This window comes from Coffea eugenioides, chromosome 6, assembly GCF_003713205.1.
Source record: "Coffea eugenioides isolate CCC68of chromosome 6, Ceug_1.0, whole genome shotgun sequence".
NCBI lineage: Eukaryota > Viridiplantae > Streptophyta > Magnoliopsida > Gentianales > Rubiaceae > Coffea > Coffea eugenioides.
The window spans coordinates 6,624,553-6,643,376 of record NC_040040.1 but is presented as its reverse complement, the minus strand read 5'-3'; the positions used below and the strand labels follow the sequence as shown (position 1 = coordinate 6,643,376).

General features: G+C 37.3%; 3 protein-coding genes and 1 pseudogene across 9 annotated transcripts; 2 read left to right on the top strand and 2 right to left on the bottom strand.

Annotated features, from left to right (window-relative positions):
• Nucleotides 1-372: 372 nt before the first annotated feature.
• Nucleotides 373-3,519, top strand: LOC113773462 (putative pentatricopeptide repeat-containing protein At5g06400, mitochondrial). Its single transcript, XM_027318109.1, has one exon. It carries the CDS (start codon nt 373-375, stop codon nt 3,517-3,519), a length of 3,147 nt encoding a protein of 1,048 aa, XP_027173910.1.
• A 236-nt stretch (nt 3,520-3,755) lies between these two features.
• LOC113775742 (iron-sulfur cluster co-chaperone protein HscB, mitochondrial) lies at nt 3,756-9,597 on the bottom strand. Of its 4 annotated transcripts, none has more exons than XR_003468928.1 (8): nt 8,874-9,597; nt 8,575-8,671; nt 8,370-8,459; nt 7,575-7,640; nt 6,879-6,947; nt 6,178-6,320; nt 5,957-6,061; nt 3,756-4,082 (listed from the first exon to the last, which is right to left on the bottom strand). XR_003468928.1 is itself a non-coding variant. In XM_027320737.1 (7 exons), the coding sequence occupies exons 1-6, from the start codon at nt 9,302-9,304 to the stop codon at nt 6,183-6,185; spliced, it is 891 nt and encodes a 296-aa protein (XP_027176538.1). In that variant the 5' UTR covers nt 9,305-9,596; the 3' UTR covers nt 3,756-4,082; nt 6,178-6,182. The 4 variants fall into 4 exon arrangements, 1 of the variants encoding a protein (XP_027176538.1); XR_003468929.1 differs by having other exon boundaries at nt 5,957-6,031; XR_003468930.1 differs by having other exon boundaries at nt 5,957-6,023.
• Nucleotides 4,791-5,359, top strand: LOC113775743 (annotated as a pseudogene).
• Nucleotides 9,598-10,262: 665 nt separating the features above from the next.
• LOC113776444 lies at nt 10,263-15,663 on the bottom strand. Of its 4 annotated transcripts, none has more exons than XM_027321606.1 (11): nt 15,388-15,663; nt 14,458-14,636; nt 14,226-14,350; nt 14,032-14,140; nt 13,865-13,904; nt 13,007-13,108; nt 12,831-12,930; nt 12,582-12,721; nt 12,030-12,132; nt 10,887-11,566; nt 10,263-10,810 (listed from the first exon to the last, which is right to left on the bottom strand). In XM_027321606.1, the coding sequence occupies exons 2-11, from the start codon at nt 14,594-14,596 to the stop codon at nt 10,537-10,539; spliced, it is 1,812 nt and encodes a 603-aa protein (XP_027177407.1). In that variant the 5' UTR covers nt 14,597-14,636; nt 15,388-15,663; the 3' UTR covers nt 10,263-10,536. The 4 variants fall into 4 exon arrangements, with proteins under 4 accessions (XP_027177407.1, XP_027177409.1, XP_027177410.1 ...); XM_027321608.1 differs by having other exon boundaries at nt 14,458-14,602; XM_027321609.1 differs by having other exon boundaries at nt 13,019-13,108; nt 15,388-15,662.
• Between the last annotated feature and the right edge of the window lie 3,161 nt (nt 15,664-18,824).

Below are 18,824 nucleotides of genomic sequence, written 5' to 3'. Positions count from 1 at the left end.
AGAATTTGGCAATTTTAACAATTATGTCACAATAAAACACACGATATTATTGTACTGAAGAATTTGGCAATTTTATCAATTTTGTCACAATTGTTATATACATTTAAGAATTAGTCAAGGGTATTTTTGAGTATGTAAAATATATAACTTCATTTTAACTGCATCAACAAGTTAATAACAGTGAGTAAAATATATACATTTGAAGTTTAGGGGGGATAGAATGTTGTTATGGAGCCAAAGTTTACGGGGGTAAAGTGTAATTAATCCTTAAAAGAACTACGACGTTTAAACTCGTAAGCATATTCCGGCCGTGTCCTGTGCTAAACGCACTTGCAAGCTCCAATAACTCTGAGAAACCGGACACCGAAAAGAATGAGGTGCATACTCAGGTTCCTATTACATCCAAAATCCGTAAACGATCAACTCTGCACTCAGGTCTCAAAATTCCAAAAGTGCACTTTTTCAGTTATCTCCAAATCCAACAGTGCAGATAAATCTCCGGAACACCCCATTATTGCCCAAAGAAACGACCGGAAGTTAGGCCCGCTCTTTAATGAAATCCTGGCCATTTTGGGAGCTGAAAATGAAATAACAGATCAAAATCCAACGGGGTTTTCGAGTGCAGAAGTAACGGACCTGAAAAGAGATGCTGTAGGAGCACGGCCGTCACAGGGCCTGCAAGATATTTGTTTAAATTCGCAAAAGAGAGTAGAACACCAAGACGAAAGTTTACTGGTTTCCGAGAATACAGTAACGGAAGTTTCGGATGGAATTGATGTCAGTCCCATGGTCCATAAGGTTACTGAGATTGTTAGAGGTGAAAATAGGTCCAAATCAATGGAGGAAAAGTTGGAAGAAGCCGGTTTTGAGTATAATGTGGAAATTGTTGAAAACGTTCTGAAGAGATGCTTTAAAGTTCCTCAATTGGCTTTGAGGTTCTTTAATTGGGTAACTTTGAAAGCAGGGTTTCGTCCCTCAACTGAGACATACAATATAATGATCTACATTGCGGGGGAAGCGAAGGACCTTCGTTCGGCTGATGTATTACTAGAGGAAATGGAGAAGAATTCATGTCAGAAAGATATTAAAACGTGGACTATTCTCATAGATCAGTATGGGAAGGCGAAGTTGATCAGCAAAGCTTTGTTGACCTTTGAGAAGATGAAGAAATCTGGTCTCCAACCAGATGTGATGGCTTATAAGGTTATGTTGCTAAACATTTGTAAAGCTGGGAAAGGGGACATTGCGTTGGAGTTTTACAAGGAGATGATCCATGGAAATATGAGAGTGAGCTCGGGTTTGTATCAACAACTACTTAAATGCTTAGCATGCTCCGGGCATGTTGATGCTGTTTATGCTGTTGGTGATGACATGATAAAAGTTTCGGAGATTCCTGAACACGTCATTTATGGTTTCATGCTGAAGAGTTTCTGCATTGCTGGACGCATTAGGGAAGCCTTAGAATTGATCCGCACCTTCAAGGATAAAAGTGCAAGCCTTGGATCTGAAAACATCAACACTTTGGTCAAAGGATTGTGTAGGGCAGATAGAATTGCTGATGCTTTGGAAATTGTGGATATTATGAAGAAAAAGAACTCTGTCGATGAGGAAATGTATGGAATCATCATTAATGGTTACTTGAGAAAAAATGATGTTTCTAAGGCATTTGATACTTTTGAGAACATGAAAGTTTCAGGATGTTCACCCACTGTGTCTACCTACACTAATCTGATGCAACATCTGATCCGCATGAAAGAGTTTCAGAAAGCCATGGAACTTTATAATGAAGTGATGGATGTTGGTGTACAATTGGATAGCGTAGCAACAACAGCAATAGTTGCAGGGTATATTAGTCAAAACCGCATTTCTGATGCGTGGCAAGTGCTTAACAATATGTTGGAGAATGGGGTCAGACTGACTAAAAGGTCTTACTCAATATTCATCAAGGAGCTTTGTAAAGTTTCTGCAACAGATGAGATTGTCAATATGTTGATCCAGATGCAGGCTTCACAGGTTAAAATAGGAAATGATATCTTTCAGTTTGTTATACTTTATATGATGAAAAAGGGAGAGATGGATAAGGTAAAAAATCTAAAGCAGATGCAGAAAAGCTGCAACATTTTTTCCAAAGAAGAGGACTCACCTACTGCTGATATAGCGACTCAACCAGAATCAAATGCAAAGTTAAATTTCAAACAACTAGAGCAACAATGTTTAGATTGTAATGTGGTGGAGTCAACATCAAGTTCCTATAACCAAGATGATTTGCATGAAGTTAACCGAATCTTGTCATCCTCAAAGGATTGGTGGTCTCTTCAAGACAAATTGGAGAAACGTGCTATACAGTTCACCCCAGAACTTGTGGTGGATACTTTGCGAAAGTGCAGCTTGCATGGTGGTGCCGCACTACGATTTTTCTCATGGGTTGCAAAGCAAAGTGGTTATAGACACAATACTGAGGCCTACAACATGGCTATTAAACTCTCAGGTCAAGTAAAGGATTTTAAACGCATGAGAAGTCTCTTCCACGAAATGAGGAGAAATGGCTACTCAATAACATCTGATACATGGACAATCATGATAATGCAATATGGTCGAGTGGGCCTCACAAACATTGCCCTCAATACTTTCAGAGAGATGAAAGCTAGTAGTTGTAATCCTAATGCAAGTACGTACAAGTTCTTGATAATATCTCTTTGTGGTGAAAAGGGTAGGAATGTTGATGAAGCAATCTTAATCTATCAAGAGATGATTAAAGCAGGGTTTCAACCTGATAAAGAATTACTAGAATCTTACCTTGGTTGTTTGTGTCAAGTTGGTAAACTGTTGGAGGCAAGGAGGTGTGTCGAATCTCTTCGAAAAGTTGGTTTTACAGTTAGTTTGACCAGATCGCTGTATATAAGGGCCCTTTGTCGTGGAGGAAGGCTGGAAGAGGCTTTAGAGTTAATTGATGAATCTGGTAGCGAGAAGCATACTCTAGAACAGTACACGTGTGGTAGCCTAGTAAACGGACTACTACGAAGAGGACGAGTTGAAGAGGCAATGTCAAGGGTGGAATCGATGAAGCAGGTTGGCATCCACCCTACTGTCCATGTTTATACATCACTAATGGTCCAGTTCTTTAGGCAGAAGCAGGTATCTAAAGCTTTAGAAACCTTCAAGGAGATGAAAGAGATGGGATGCCAACCAACAACTGTTACATATTCTGCAATTGTACGTGGATATATGGAGATGGGAAAGATTACAGATGCCTGGGAGATTTTCCGTCATATGAAGCAAAATGGACCATTCCCTGATTTCAAGGCTTACTCAATGTTCATTGCTTGTCTTTGCAGAGCAGGTAGGTCTGAAGAAGCTCTTCCACTTTTTGATGACATGTTGGATGCTGGGATACTTCCTAGTACAATAAATTTTCGAACGGTTCTCTTTGGGCTGAACAGAGAAGGCAAACACGATTTGGCCCAAATTGTACTGCGGAAAAAGTTGGATCTTAAATGTCGAAGAAAACTATCGTCGTAGGTTGACATATATGTTGCTCCTTTTTTTTTTTTTGGTTGGCGGTTCCTTATTTGTCCAGCGCTTTTTTTTTTTTTTCCAATTTAAAAAAGAAGCCGAAAAAAAAAATCGGGTATAAAAGGGTAACATGACGCTACTTCCTTTCATTTAAGTCACTTCGCATATGTTCCTTAGTAATACAATATTAATTGGACAATTGTGAAGATTAAAATTGTCCCTGATTGTTTTCGACGACAGGCTTCACCAAATTTCGTCTTTTGTTGTTAAAAGAGCAAAGCTTAAGAGATGTATTCTGCCAATCCAGTTTAGTCCACCAGGAATATAATGTACAAAACCTTTTCTTACTACAATCTGGAAGCAACTCTTAGTGACATGTCGTTCATCTATGACACAATCAGGCAATAAGGTTTATACAGCAGCAGAAAGCTGGCGGTCGTCAAGTCCCAGACTAATAGATAAATGTGGTCTCTTCACAAAATTTGATCACACAAGCCACTCGATTGTGTTTCTGGCCACCAAGTCATTTGGTTGAGCGTTTAGTCGAAGCATCACCACAGTAATGACACCTGCAAACACAAGGACAGAGAAGCAGCAATTTGAGGAAAAAAGAATGCATGCAAAGAACCAGATCCTTCTGAAATGAATAACGCGACAAGTGAACCAGAGATTGACAGAAGAGTAGAAAATACTGAACTCACAAAGACATTACAAAAATACATCTGACCCAATAAAAAGGCACTCCTACATCACCCCTAAAGCTGTTAATCGAACCGGGTAGCTCGCGAGCCGAGCTCGACCCGGCTCGATAAGAGCTCGACTCGGCTCGTTTACAGAGAGAAACGAGCCGAGCTCGAGCTCTACTCAATACTCGTTTATTAAACGAGCCGAGCACAGCTCGGCTCGTTGAAGCTCGTGAGGCTCGAAGGGTAGGGGTATTGTCGTCATTTCATCGTATATGTGGTACTAAACCTAAGTCATCTCCCGTCTGTACTCTGTAGCCCTAATTTTTCTTTCCTCTTTTACTCTAACCTTTTCCCGCATAGCAGCCATGAGCCGTCACCCTCCATTCTCAGTCACACACCGCACGCCGCACACACCCTCCATTCTCACCGCCAGGCGCCATCCCTAACCTCCCCTGATTCCTCTTTCTGTCAACTCTTTTCCAGTTCCACACCCGCAGCCGCACCCTCCATTCTCACCACCGTCACCGACTCACCATACGGAGCAGCCGCACCCTCCTTCTCGTGACTCCATGAGCAGCACCATACGGAGCCACCTCGGTAGAGCCAGGGGCTATGCACGGAGCACTGGGATGCATCACCCCAGAAGTCCTTGAGAAATATCTTAAAGTGGACTTTAAGGAGCCAGTGTGGTTCAAAGCCGGAGCACAGATCTTCTCAGAAGGTGGGCTTGACTACTTGGGAAACCCCAACCTTGTCCATGCTTAGAGCATTCTGGCAGTGCTCGGCTTCCAAGTTGTTCTCATGGGTCTTGTTGAAGGATATAGAATCAATGGTCTTGAAGGCGTCGAAGAGGGCAATGATCTCTACGGTGGCCACTACTTTGATTCTCTTGGTCTAGCCGATGACCCTGTTACCTTTGCTGAGCTTAAGGTGAAGGAAATCAAGAATGGAAGGCTTGCAATGTTCTCCATGTTCGGCTTCTTTGTCCAAGCTATTGTCACTGGCAAAGGCCCTCTTGAAAATCTCTTGGACCATCTTGACAACCCAGTTGCTAACAATGCCTGGTCTATGCCACCAAGTTTGTCCCCGGATCGTAAAGTTTTCTTGCTTTGTCTGGACTAAAATTTGTGAATGGAAACTTTTTTATTAATTTATATTTATTTTGCCCAAGTATATAAAGCAATTGAGCTCATGTACCGTCACGGATCCGCGATAGATAATCTGTTTTGGACATTTTGGTCACTGATGTGTTGTGGAAATGTTGAATTGGAGATGATAAATCAGGGAAAGTTTATCTTCTTTTGTTAGGCTAAATACGAGTGTGGCAGGACCTGATGTGGTGTCTCCCGTAAACGAGCTCGAGCTCGAGCTTCGAGCTCGATGAGCTCGCTCGATCTCAAACTCGAGTTCGAGCCCGAGCCCGAGCTCGAATTTTCTACCAATATATCGAGTCGATCTCGAGCGCCTTGTGAAGCTCGAATTACTAATCGAGCGAGCTCGAGCTAGCTCGATTAGAGGTTCGAGTCGAGCTCGATTGTCCTATGCTCGAGCTCGACTCGGCTCGTTTAACAGCTCTAATCACCCCCCACCCAAACAAAAAAAAAAAAAAAATGAAGACAACAACTACAACACACATAGCACAAACAAAAATATAGGGAAAAAAAGATCCACCGGGAAAATACTAAATAAGGAGACTTCTTAAGCACAAACTTCCTGTAATTGTTGATTATAATATGAAGCATGGAATTTAAACTTACCTTCTAGAAAAGTATACTCCTTTCTTGCATCAGGGATATCAGAAACTCTTGGTCTGGTCTAGTATGACTGAGTACCTTTGCAAAAACATGACTATCTTGACATAGCTACTCATATTGAAATTAAAAAGAAAAAAAAAAGAATCACAGTTTGTCATATATTCCTAAATTTCAAAGTTGGCAGGAAACACCAAAGTAATTCAGAAGACCAAAGAGCTGTATGCCTGTGTTAGAGCTTCTTAATGATCTCCTCATTTGCCCGCTTGTAGTATGTCATTCTCTGGATTGAAGATATCGCTTCTTCATACTTTCTACTCTGAAATGCATCTGCGAAGGACTTAGACCAATGTTCCAGTTTTTTCCGTATCTGCATAGATAGAAACATAGATTGCACAAGTCAAAGGTCAAGATGTCAAAAGCACTTAGATCTGCACTTCTGCCTTGATAAAAATCATCAATGATACCGATATCTATTTGGTGTTGGTTTACCTTTTATGGAGGCACTTTTATATCTTTTCACATGATAAACTACTCTAAGCCTATCCTAGAACATGAGAAAACATATGCAACCATTCAAAAGAACGATCTTTCCACCTCCCTCTATTTCATGCACTACATAAGAGTTCATTCCATATTAGAAGTTTCTTGGCATGGATTATGAAGGTAATCGGACAAGATTTTAAGGTTTACGTTGAAAACCTTAAATAAGGGGATAATATTGGTTAATTTGGTTCTAAATTCAAATTTGAGCTCAAGAATTAACTATTTTTCCTTGACTTCTTCTTCTAGGAACCTAAACTGATTTTAGTTTCTAGGACACTGTGAAAATGCGTATTTTCCCTTTTTTATAATTCAATGCTCTTTGCTGGAGGCCCAACATGAGTTTCCTGCACAAGATCACCAAATTACAAAACCCAGTTCATACCTGTGCCTGAATGTGATTTAATGCCTGTGTCTCTGCTGCTTCTTCAACAGCTTCTCTAATTTCCATGATCTGCAGTTTAAGCTGATTGTCACTTACGATATCACAAACTTAATGAATTTCAGGCCTTTCCCACTTGCTGATAAATATGCAGGCGGTCGGTTCACTTATAAACTTTATCAGATAAGCATGCTTATCTTGAAAAAGAATGACTACAATTTTTAGAATCTTCCATAAAAAAATTTACTTTATCTACATGAATCATGAAAAAGGTTAGTACAGTTCGAACTATGTGCATTATTCTCTGTTTAATCTCATGCAATGAGATTCAATATGCAAATTGCTGTAAAATGAAATGCGTTTCAATATCTATTTTTTAGCAAGATTCATCAGTTGTGAATGTCAATCACTAATTCTTCGAGAGGAAGCAGTGACACATTGGTTTAAGTAGTCTGGGAAAGCTCAATCTGCCAAAATATCAAGGCAGTCTCAAGATATCATATGAGTTAGCTGGATTCTAACTATCCATTAATGCAACTTAACCTTAACTTTATAATGGAACTTTTGTAAAGCCTCACATCATTCTATATGCATTTGAAGCTAATTGTAACCTATGCAATGTCTAGGTAATTGGAGAAACAGGCAAACAAAACAAAAAACATGTTAAATACAAGAATTATTACGTTTAAGAGAGATTACCTCAGCAAGTAACTCAGGGTCTGAAATCCTGCCCTCTTCGTCCACCTCCAGACCGTCAAGCTTCAGCTACAAAGTTGGGAAAGAAATTGAAAAGCAATCACAATGATACTAGTAGTATACAACAAATAGTAGTGCTGATGTCAGTGCAGAGACATGTACGGCTAACAATGTGGGAAACTTATATTAACATAGTCAAAAAATAAAACACACAACTGTTGTATTAAAAATTAAAACATCAACAGGTTTTCATGCCTTATTACAACAAATGCTGAACCTTTATGTTTACATAGTTAAACAATTATACAATCCAGCAGTAGTAGTACAACATATTAGCACATGCTAAGAAGGAAACCTCTTGAACATATTCAACCTTTTGATGTTCCTTTTGAAGGTCCATTTCCCTGTATCATTTGGTTAACCAGGAGAGGCAAAGCTTCTTAACTTTCCCATTTGTTGTGTAGTTATGACACCAAAGTGATAAGCTAGCCTCATCTAACTGATTTTCAGCCATCAAAAGGACTTGTGCTAGTTTGATGCATTATCAATCATTAAACTTGCTAGTTTGAGCCACTAAAATTGTAGAAGGTGAAAGACTATTGTGACCAATTTCCATGAATTTGGGTAATTCATAATCAGAAATTTGTGTAAAGGACGCACTATTCTTTGCTTCTACAATGACACTCTTTCACAAGAAAGCAATAAAAACCAGCAAAAAGTCTCAGAAGAAGAGCTATTTCTATCATCAAAAAAAAATTGAAACAGTTCATAGTGCATCGTCTAAAAAACATAACCTACAAGGTACACAGCTCTTGACAATGTGTCGCTGAGGGTCCGATAAGCATCAGTCACCCGCGCAGATTGTTCAGCAGCAAAGTCCCGTTCTTTCTAACAGAGACAGCAACAAAAAACCAATTGATATGAGAGGAAAAAACTCGACAGTAAGCATATGAATATAAAACTAAAAGGGACTGAAGCAAAATATAGTTTCCCAAGGAAGAACCTTGGATTTGGTGTGAACAAGATCAGGATGCAGCTTCTTCTGCCAATCTTTGTACTTGCCCTCCAAATTTTCGACCTTGACATCGTATTTCTTCTCCCTAGAAATTATTGGACAGGAAATTTAATGACGCTTTAGAGATAGAATCGTTCTAGAATAAAACTGGAGGATGTCTAGCACGGAACGTCTCATTCATATGGGAAAATAATGGGGAACTAAAAAAAACATCACAAGCACCCCGAATACGCAACAAAATTAGGGCTGTAAATTAAGTTTTAAAAGAGAGGCGATAAAAAACTCACACTCCTAAAATCTGGAAGTAATCAATGGAAGGATCAGGAGGTTGGACGCTGCGACAACCGTGACAAACCAAAAACGGCACCGCACTGGATGCAACAGCATTACAATTCCAGCACTTTGAATTGGCCGCAGGAGAACTTGCAATCGAGCAGAAGAAACCGGAGTTTACACCGTGGAGCCCTGAATGGAGTCTCGGGGTTTGGAAAACTCTAGAAGACGGAGGAGAATGAAAAGAATAAGAATAATTTCCTTCTATTTGGAATTGGGGAGGAGATAAAAGAAGAGAGGAAAATTGCGAGAGGGAACTTCGTTTGGAAGTGATTTCGGAAGAAAAGGGGTCGGCGGTGGCGGCGGAAGGATAAGGTACTGAAGCGCTGCCGCGGTGGAGGAGGTTGGTCGAGAGTGGAGTTAGAGAATGGAGCTTCTTCCACATTTTGCACTTCTAATCTACACCCAAAAATAGAAAAAGAAGTGATGACAGAGAGAGTAAGTTGTTATGTGTATTTACTGTTTGCGCTGGGCAAGGGCAGTAGAGTAGGGGAAGAAACTTCCTACTCTTGTGATAGGATTCTTCGTAGTTATATTTCACGGCTTCGGTAATTCATAGAATTAGCATGCACGGCGGGTTTATGGCCTACGGTTCGGTGTTTCCATTTGAGAATAGCAGCAGAAGACAGATCCTTGTACGTACATGTTTGCAGATGTTTCTTGTACCATCAACGGTTGAGTGGAAGTTGGCTGCTGCTAATCAAAAAGCAACCGTTGAAGTAGCCTAGGATGGTAACGGGGCAGTGTGCTCGTGGGGGCCTAATGGGGCGGGGCAGGGAGGGGAAGAGGGAATTTTTTCCCGTCATTTAGAAATGGGGCGGGGGATGGGAAAGTATACCTCCGTCCCATCCCCGGCCCGTGACCCGCTAAAATATATATATAAATAAATAAATATGTATATAATTATATATAATATTTAATTTAATTAGTTACAAATTCATGATAATGATATTATTAATTATATGTATTATCTAATATTTATTAGTATAAGTAATATAATTGATATTATCAATTATACTAATAATTATATATGTCTATTAATAAAAATTATTAATTAGTTATACTAAAGTTACTAATATATTTATACTAAATTTTTAATTACACTTAATACAATAGCATTTTTTTTCTCAAAAAAACATACAAGTATAATAATAAATTAATGATTATATTTATACCACAAGTAAAAACTTGACTACTTTAGGTATATTTATTTCATCATATTGAATTGTATTCAAATAACTTTTGTTTGATTGTTTTTATGAATTTCAATTGTAAAATTACAATGAATAATAACTTAGTGATGTATTGATATTTTAATATTTAATTATTTGTTAAAATTTAACTATAATAAAATTATATAACAAATTTTTATTATCTCCACGGAAAGCGAGAGTAGGGGCGGGAAGAATTAATAGCTAGCGGGGCAGGGGCAAGGGACCCGTTGCCATCCCTGCCTACTCGTGGTACATTTCCTGTCTCCTATCAACCAACTCCTAATTGCTGATACTACGTTATCAATATCATCTGGTAGTTACAAAAATTATTACCTACTTGGTAAATTTAATGATAAATGGTACAAAGATTGACACTACTATTTGTCAACTCTACTCCTCATTTTCAAGATGATGACTGCCGAGAAAGAGAGCTGAAGCAGCAGAGCCGAACTTTCCTGTTTTTACTACTCCTTGCCTCATCTCCGGCAGCATCATTGGCATCCGGACTAATAAATATATTCTCTTCATTCATTGTCTTCTCCGCAAGCGTTAATTCCGTTCTCTGATTTTGAGATGAGAGCGAAGCAGCATGGTCAATCTCACGAGGACCAGAAACATTCTCAACAGGCGATGCTGGAGCTATTTTATTATGGTTGGCATCCCTGGAGTGCGTATGTCTGATAATGGATTGAATTAGTGGAATAAAATGATAAATCAATGGTAAGAAACAAACTATTGATATGAAAAGAATACCTGATACCCCGGCTACTGGAGCTGTTCCTGGGTTCATCTGCAGCAATCATCACTTCTGGATCTTTCTTTTCTGTTGGCTGACCATGTGTCTCCACATTTTTGCAGATATGATCAGCCTCTGAGGAGACCGCCTCTTCGGCCTCATTAATTTCCAAATTTTGTGATTCTTCTTTAGGGATGCCGGGCAATATCCTGGTTTCATCATTTGATCTGCATCCCTGGAAAACAGATATTACATCATCCAATATTCTCAGAGCTTGTTCAACCTCCGGGCGAATAACTACTTTCTTATCGTCAGTCCAAAATCCAGAATCAATTTGATTCGTGGGTAAATAAATAGATCTATTGTGATCTAATTCAGCTAAACATCGACTTTCTTCACTATCATTTTCCTTAATCTCCTCGATCTCACCATGTGATTTTCTATCTTGAACAAACGAATCCCCAGCTTGGGAATTAACTGCAAGCTCATGGTTATGAGCCATCTCTTGACCACTTCTAACTTTTTCTTTCTCTTCTGGTTCTTCTTCAAGCAGAGAGGCTGTATCATTATTCATTTCTGGTTGAGGAGTCTTGGTAGGTAAACCATTTGAGTAAAGGGCTTGACGAATTCGAGCATACAGTGGATCTTTCAAAGCTTTGGCAAAATCTTCATCACCTTTTGCAACTGAAGCAACTTCCTGCAAGAGTTCCAAGGATTATGCATCTGAGGAAAGCAGATACTAGGCACCAAAAGATCCAAACCCAACACTGAAAGTTAAAACTGCAAGGACTTGTGCACACTTTTCAAACTCACTGGGCAAATGATTTGGCTTTGGGATAAAAAGTCATAGACAACTTCATCTCTTTACCATTACTTCAACTAGAGATCCTACTTGGCAAGAGATGCACTCAAAGTACCAGGCTTGCGGTATGTTTTAACTTTAGCTATGTATATGCATACAGTTTCAGGATCCTAGGAGTAACATTAGTAAGAATTTGAGAGAGGAACTATATGGACCTCCTAATCAAAATAAGAGGCCCTGTTCATGCCACCATTAGATGAATGTTCATGAAAATATGAAATGCATGTGTCACCAATAGGAATGCAAGTAGAGACTTAAATTGTTTTAAGAAAGATATCTCTAGAAAAGCATTACTGACCTTTTTATAGAGCCTGAAACCACTTCCTATGATCTGCCTTGAAACAAAATTAATGAGTGCTGGAGGAACAAAGTTTAGTTTAACATCCACGGTTGCTATGGACCTAGAATATTTGAATTAAAGAAAAAAATTGTAAGCCAGAAACAGAAAACTAAGTTAAGTATGAATATTAAACTCAAGATGCACTGAAATATAAGCCTTTTTATAAACTCAAGATACATGTGATCTTTTCATAAACAAAATTCTTTTTCCACATGTTTAAACACTTGAAGTAAAATTTCATAAAAGTAGTCAAAATGCAGTTGCCATGTTGGTTATACATGCGTAGATACACAGATAGATAGATTCATCCTTGTATAATTAAATCCTCATGTCAGATCTATTATGTATTTCTGAATTCTTTCTATCATTGTCCTCCAGTTATGTAATTAACAAGTCATTTATCTTTCAGGTCATGGAATAGAATGGATCTACAAGCAGCACTTAACAGTACCAAATTTTTATCTATCATTCTATAATAAAGGTACATGATATTTAACCAAAACTGCTTACCGGAAGTAAGATCTATTTGCAGAAACTTTCTGTAAAACACCACCTCCCACCACATCAATTCGGACAACATCTTGTGCATCAGGTATCCCTTCTCGAGTGAAACCATGAGTACTTGTATCAATGCTTTCCAAGTCAGATATCTGAGTAGACAGAAAAGTGCAGTTTAAGATACGGTTCAAGAATAAGGGACCCAGAAAAGCAAAGGAGAAAACACAACTTAGACAAGATAACGTATTGTTAAATTCCTACCGAGTTCAAAAGCCCAACAACCAGATCATCTTGTAAGTATTCAAACTCAAAACAATGGACTAGAGCCTCCCGTGTCAACAATGGCCATGAAATCTTCACTCTTCCTTCCAAGTAATTGAGCACATCAGAAGGCAAGGTATGACTTATATAGAGCAACTGAAAATATTTGGTTTTACCTAAAAACAAACCTCACTAAACATATCTGTTCACCAATTCTGACCTTTTGCAGACACTGGGAAGAGATGATCTTGAAACTTGGAATGCTAATCTGTGGCCACCTGGTATAAAAGATACAACAGAATGATGTTATTACAAAAATTCAAAATTGGAGCGGTAGAAAGCAGACAAAGATTTTGAGTAATTTTAACCACATCACCAGGTTACAATAAACCAAAAAAAAGAGTCATTTACAGAACCAATGTACATAATTTTCAAATACATCCAATATGAAATGTAAAAATTTATTATAAAGCTATTACAGGTTGATTAGGGATATAGCATAACTGGATTGCAATATCTGATGGTACTAGATTGCATCTTTTCCTTTTCCCCTTAACCATTTTTGTTTTCCCACACCTACTGCAGGAAATTGTTAGGGAAGAAAATGCTAAAGCTCATAACTTTAGGCAATATTAGGTAATTACTTCAAAAACATTTCAACAGCCAAAAGGATGAACAGGATTTGATTCACACAAGTTGTCTGGTTGTACTCCAAATGTCACTGGCCTAGAATCCAGCAAGCATGGTATCACGTCACTTTTATTCTAAGAGCTACCAATGTGCTTAATGAATTCAACAGTACTGTTGTAAATGCAACAGCCAAGCTACAGCTCAAGCATATCAGATGCTGCTCCTTTCATAGTTTGTGGTAGCAAAAGCAGGTGTATCCCTGCCTAATTCTGCTTACCCAGTCGAGATGATCTTTTCAGAACACTAAACAAATTTCAACAGGTAACAAACCCAAGATTGAATAAGCATATCCTGTGTCATTATAATGTTAAACAATGGCACATATATCTGGAAGCAACCTTTACCATTTTTGAAACAAGCCCACCTCCCATGAGATGCATAGACCTGCAAGTGAATAGAAAAACCATTTGAAAGTTCTCAATAGCAATCAACACGGAATGTGGGACTCAACCAAATGTGCATTCAACATGGAAGAAGAGGGAGATCAGTTCAGCAAATTAATGTAGCTTACAAACATCTAAAGGCCCATCTACATAGCCTTCAACAAGAAGGGTATGAAATGGAGTGCCTTCTGGTCCTTCTCTATACATAACACGAAATTCGTCAGTATCCTGTTTCACCTGACAAAATAATATGGTAATAGTATCATTACCACACTTCTTTTCACCAGAATGAAAACTGCAAGCAATATGAATAGAGACATACTTTCCAACCACGATGTGAAGCGTCACTGTGTTTTGACCTCTGATCATCCACAGAGGCACTCCTTAACATTCCCAGAAAATCTGAGACTTCTTTGGTTCTCATTTCTGCAATATTGTCGATATAATCTACAAAGCATGAATATCAATGTTTAGTATGATTTAGTTGCATAAACTTTAAAGTGAGCTAAACTATTGGAACTTAAGATTTTGGAAGAGAAGCTTCTAACCCCAACCTTCATTCTCCACTTTTGATGAACGTAAAATGTGATCTTTAACGAGTGTCCCAAGTGTCTCCACGTCAGTAAGATCATGAGAACAAAGTGTTTTATCCAGCCTATCTCGGTAAAGTGAGATGCCACTGTCCTCCCTCATTTTTTGCTTCACCAATTAAAAAGTGATATTCTTCTCAATCCTTAAAGAGGCAAACCAGATACAGCTACGAAGAATTATTAATATTTCATTTGAACACTATAGCGTATGAATCTATGTGCTACATAATGCTAAAGTATAATTTGCTTTTGTTCTACTTCTTCCCCATAAAAGCAGAAATGACGATTGAATACAATCAACACATCATTGATTCAAGAAATACCATCAACCAAGAAACCGGCCCCTCAAGTACTAAAGCGTTAAAGAATACATCCATTTGTCATATACTGAACTTCCTAAACATACTAAATAAATGAATTGGCAGTAAGCTAGCAATTTGTCGCCCAAACTTTCTCATTTGCACAAATTAGGAGGCAAAAAAGGAAAGAGACTGAACAATAGAAAGATTAACTATAAAACGCCTAGAACGTATAATCATCTATAAAAATATTTCGGAAAAACTTTTCTTTTTGCCTCCATTCTCTATAATCCGGGGAGAGGGAGGAAACATTATCCAAATCTTAACTGCAGTAAAGACGTACATAGTACACAACAACCTCAAGTTGCAGCGATAACCTGATTCCAAACAGCCGCAAGTGCAACATAGTCAAAATAAGCATGAACTAGAACCACAAAAGATAAATAAAAAGCTGACACTTTCAAAACTTTCAACCCAGAACAAATATATATCTTTAAAAAGATCAAAAGCAGTTGTATAATACTGAAAAGCACCAAACCAGCTAAAATATGCATGTCTGAAGACAGAAGTATTACCAAATTAAAGACAAACTCACATGCAATTGATGAATCAAGAAAATCAGGTAAAGTTTTTGGTGTAGTAAGTTCTGAAACAGGAGAGCATGACCCACAAAGAAACTTGTGACAACACTGCACAGTTGTAGATCTCGACAGATGTTTTAGGCAAAAAGAGACAAGATCAGCTGATGCGAGACCAACTAGAAGGATATGTAACATGGGTTTTTCTTGAACACATCGAATTCAAAGACGGACAGCAGAATCATCGTCTAGTGTTAGCGAAATCACATCACATCTTCCAAAATCTATTAAGTTAGAGGCAAAAAATAGAATACAGCCCGATAAAATGAATGTTGCACGGCATGGAGTTTGTTAAAGAAATGAGGACAGTTGGGCCCGTGTTCTACAAAAGCACAATTACTTTTGGAATCTCTGCTTCTTACACCACATTAATTATTGACTTTCATACGCGTTTTATTTTTTTTCTCTTTTGATGTAACTGCAGTCAATTGTTTGCAATCATCTCTGACTAGATAGATCACAGTAGTCCCTAGCCCAGCCCCTATTTTTTTTTTTTTTCCCGTTCAAATACTATGATGGAATAACTGAAGTGGATAAATAATGTCTCTTTTACTAACATACATGCTTGCTTTTACTTTTATTGCTGTATCAACCAATAACATATCCCATTTTCTCCATCCTTAGCAGGGTGAAACTTTATCCAGAAATGATTGTTGAGTTCCTTTGAAACATTTCATCATGATTCTTTCCGCACTTAAAAAAATAATTGTGGGTTTTGACCAGGAAAAGAAAAAGAAAAAGAAAACAATTGTGGGACAAGGTTGTCCTGTACGATTGTACCATACGGCTCCTGCCGTAAAAATTCTGTGAATAATAGAGGGAATTAGTTGGATGTTTATCTAAAATTTTGCTCTATCTTACTGTAGAAATTTTAAAAAAAAAATTTGAAATGTGTTTTTTTTTAATATTTTGAAGTGTATAGCTTAAAAACTTTGAAAATTTTTTTGAGATAACTGTAGCTAAAGTTTTTAAAAAATTTATAGCAGACAAACATGACAAAAAACTTGGCTTCCAAACAAGGCCTAGATTGCAAGTTGCGGGTTTATATAGGGATAATTTCATAAACCTCTCTTGAGATTTCTAACAATTACAACCACCTCCCTTAAAAATTATGTTTACCTCTCTTGATGTTGTGAAAAAACTATAATAGTTTTGACAACTCTACAAATCCTAAATGACAAGCGGATGTTAAGGAAAAAGAAATCAGCATTTTAAAACAAATATTTTTTATCCAATAATTCTAATTTCATATCACTTAATACATTATATTCAATTATTAGATGATTTAAATGAACTTCTTGCTTAGTTTCATAAATAACCTACTAGTGGGGATGCATTTATTTGTTTTACAAATCAAATAAGGACAATATAGGACATTCATTGAACTTTTTGTACATACATCGCCATTTATTATGAAAAAAAATATTTCTTAGGTGAGGTTTCTGTAAATTTTCAAACTTTAATGCAAGTGGCTGCAATTATTATAAATCTCAGAGGAGGTTTTTGCAATTACCCCTTTATACAAAGCCAAACACTTGGGCAGGCTTGGTTTGGTCAAATTTTACCACATCTTTATTGTATCTTTAACGTTTAAATTAGTGAGATGGAATGACAATTTTGAACCATCGATCCGCTCAAGTCTACCCAAATTTTTGTCTTATACAAAATGCTGACCGCTTCTACCCAAAAAAACAAAAACAAAATGCTGACCGCAAATGGGTGCTTGGACTAAAGGTAACAGACGCGGATGGGAGAGTGGCATACAGAGGGCTGACACGCGTTGATTAGCGAGTTGGGACAGATTTGGGTGCTTCAAAGTCTAAACACAGAAGGAAATGGACGGTGCATTGCGCCACCCATAGTTATTAAACCCAACCCGGGAAGGAACCCGGCGAAGGAGGTGGGTCAACGGGTTACTGGTTTAACCGGTGGATGAGTGGTTGAACCGGTGGGTCACTACATATATTTAAATATTAGGGAAAATGATCGGTTTCATCCTTCACATTTTACAAAAATATTCTTTTCGTCCCTCACTTTTAAAACGAAGCAATTTCGTCCTTGACATTTAAAAACTGAAGTTCTTACATCCCTGAACCCAAATTTCAATCTGAATCAAACCACCAATCAACCTGATTAGAAATTTTGGGAGTGTAATTGGTAGATCACTTGGTTAACTCAACTTGATATTCATGTAAAATTTAATGAACCCAAAAAGAAAAAATAAAAAATTATAACATAAAAAAGAAAGATTAATCTTTCCTACATTATCATTGTATACACTGACAGTTTTATGTACAGCCATATCATTTCAATTTAAATTTAAACGCTAAATTTTATATTTATGATACACATTTAGATTTGCAAGCGGATATACTAACGGCATATGAAAAGATTTATCCAAAAAAAACTCTACTATTCCAAGACAAAGAATGGCCTTTTATATTATAATTTTTATTTTTTTGGTTTAATAAATGTCATGTGAATATGATGAAATTGACCGAGTGATCTATCAATTCTATTTTCGAAATTTATTACTAGGTTATTGAATGGTTTGACTCAGATTGAAAATTAAGTTCAGGGATGTAATAATTTTAATTTTTAAATGTCAGGGACGAATTTGCTTCATTTTAAAAGTGAGGGACGAAAAGAATATTTTTGCGAAATGTGAAGGATGAAACAAGTCATTTTCCCTAAATATTATATTTCATAATTATTTATATAAGATATATGATATAAATTGTAATAAATAATGCCATAACAAAAGCTCATTTAATTTAATTTGTTATAAAATAATTAATTCATATAAGAATCAATCAAATATAAAGTTATTTATTAATATACCAAACTTCAAGTGTAAAATTTTATCTATATTTAGTGTAATTATCTAGCTTATTTATGAATTTTAAGTGTAAAAAAATATTAAAAATAATATTTGTCTTTAAATGAATTATGTAATATGTTATTTTTGGAATTCATTTTATAACTTATAGAGTTTGGAGGGTAATAAATTTTTATTAAAAGATTCCAAATAAATTTGTTTTAGAGAAAAAAAGATAGAATTGAAAAAACATTTATATATCATAATAAAGCTACTATATCAATATATATGGAAGTAGTTTGGTGGTAAGCAGGCGGTAGTGTTGGGGCAGAGGTCCGAAGTTCGAGTTCCAACAATAGCAATATAATTTTTCCACAAAATTCGGTTAGTGACAAAACCGGCCAAAACCGGCCGGGTTTCCGGTTTAACCTGGTTCGACCGCCGGGTCGCTGACAAAGTCAACGGTCTCTTTGCACAAACGATCTGATTCCAAACCCGGTCCGGTCCAATGACCGGTCCACTGGTTTGACCGGTTCGACCGCCGGGCCGGGCCGGATTTAATAACTATGGCGCCAC

Excerpts from the sequence above, each read along its gene's own strand:
- LOC113775742 (XM_027320737.1), bottom strand. The coding sequence starts at position 9,304 with ATGTGGAAGAAGCTCCATTCTCTAACTCCACTCTCGACCAACCTCCTC. Across the intron at positions 7,641-8,369 it reads TGTCAAGAGCTGTGTACCTT|CTGAAGCTTGACGGTCTGGA; the intron begins GTAGGTTATGTT and ends CCAACTTTGTAG. Across the intron at positions 6,321-6,878 it reads TAAATCACATTCAGGCACAG|ATACGGAAAAAACTGGAACA; the intron begins GTATGAACTGGG and ends CTATCTATGCAG.
- LOC113773462 (XM_027318109.1), top strand. The coding sequence starts at position 373 with ATGAGGTGCATACTCAGGTTCCTATTACATCCAAAATCCGTAAACGAT.
- LOC113776444 (XM_027321606.1), bottom strand. The coding sequence starts at position 14,596 with ATGAGGGAGGACAGTGGCATCTCACTTTACCGAGATAGGCTGGATAAA. Across the intron at positions 14,141-14,225 it reads CTTCACATCGTGGTTGGAAA|GTGAAACAGGATACTGACGA; the intron begins GTATGTCTCTAT and ends TTATTTTGTCAG. Across the intron at positions 12,722-12,830 it reads TTGTTGGGCTTTTGAACTCG|ATATCTGACTTGGAAAGCAT; the intron begins GTAGGAATTTAA and ends CTGTCTACTCAG.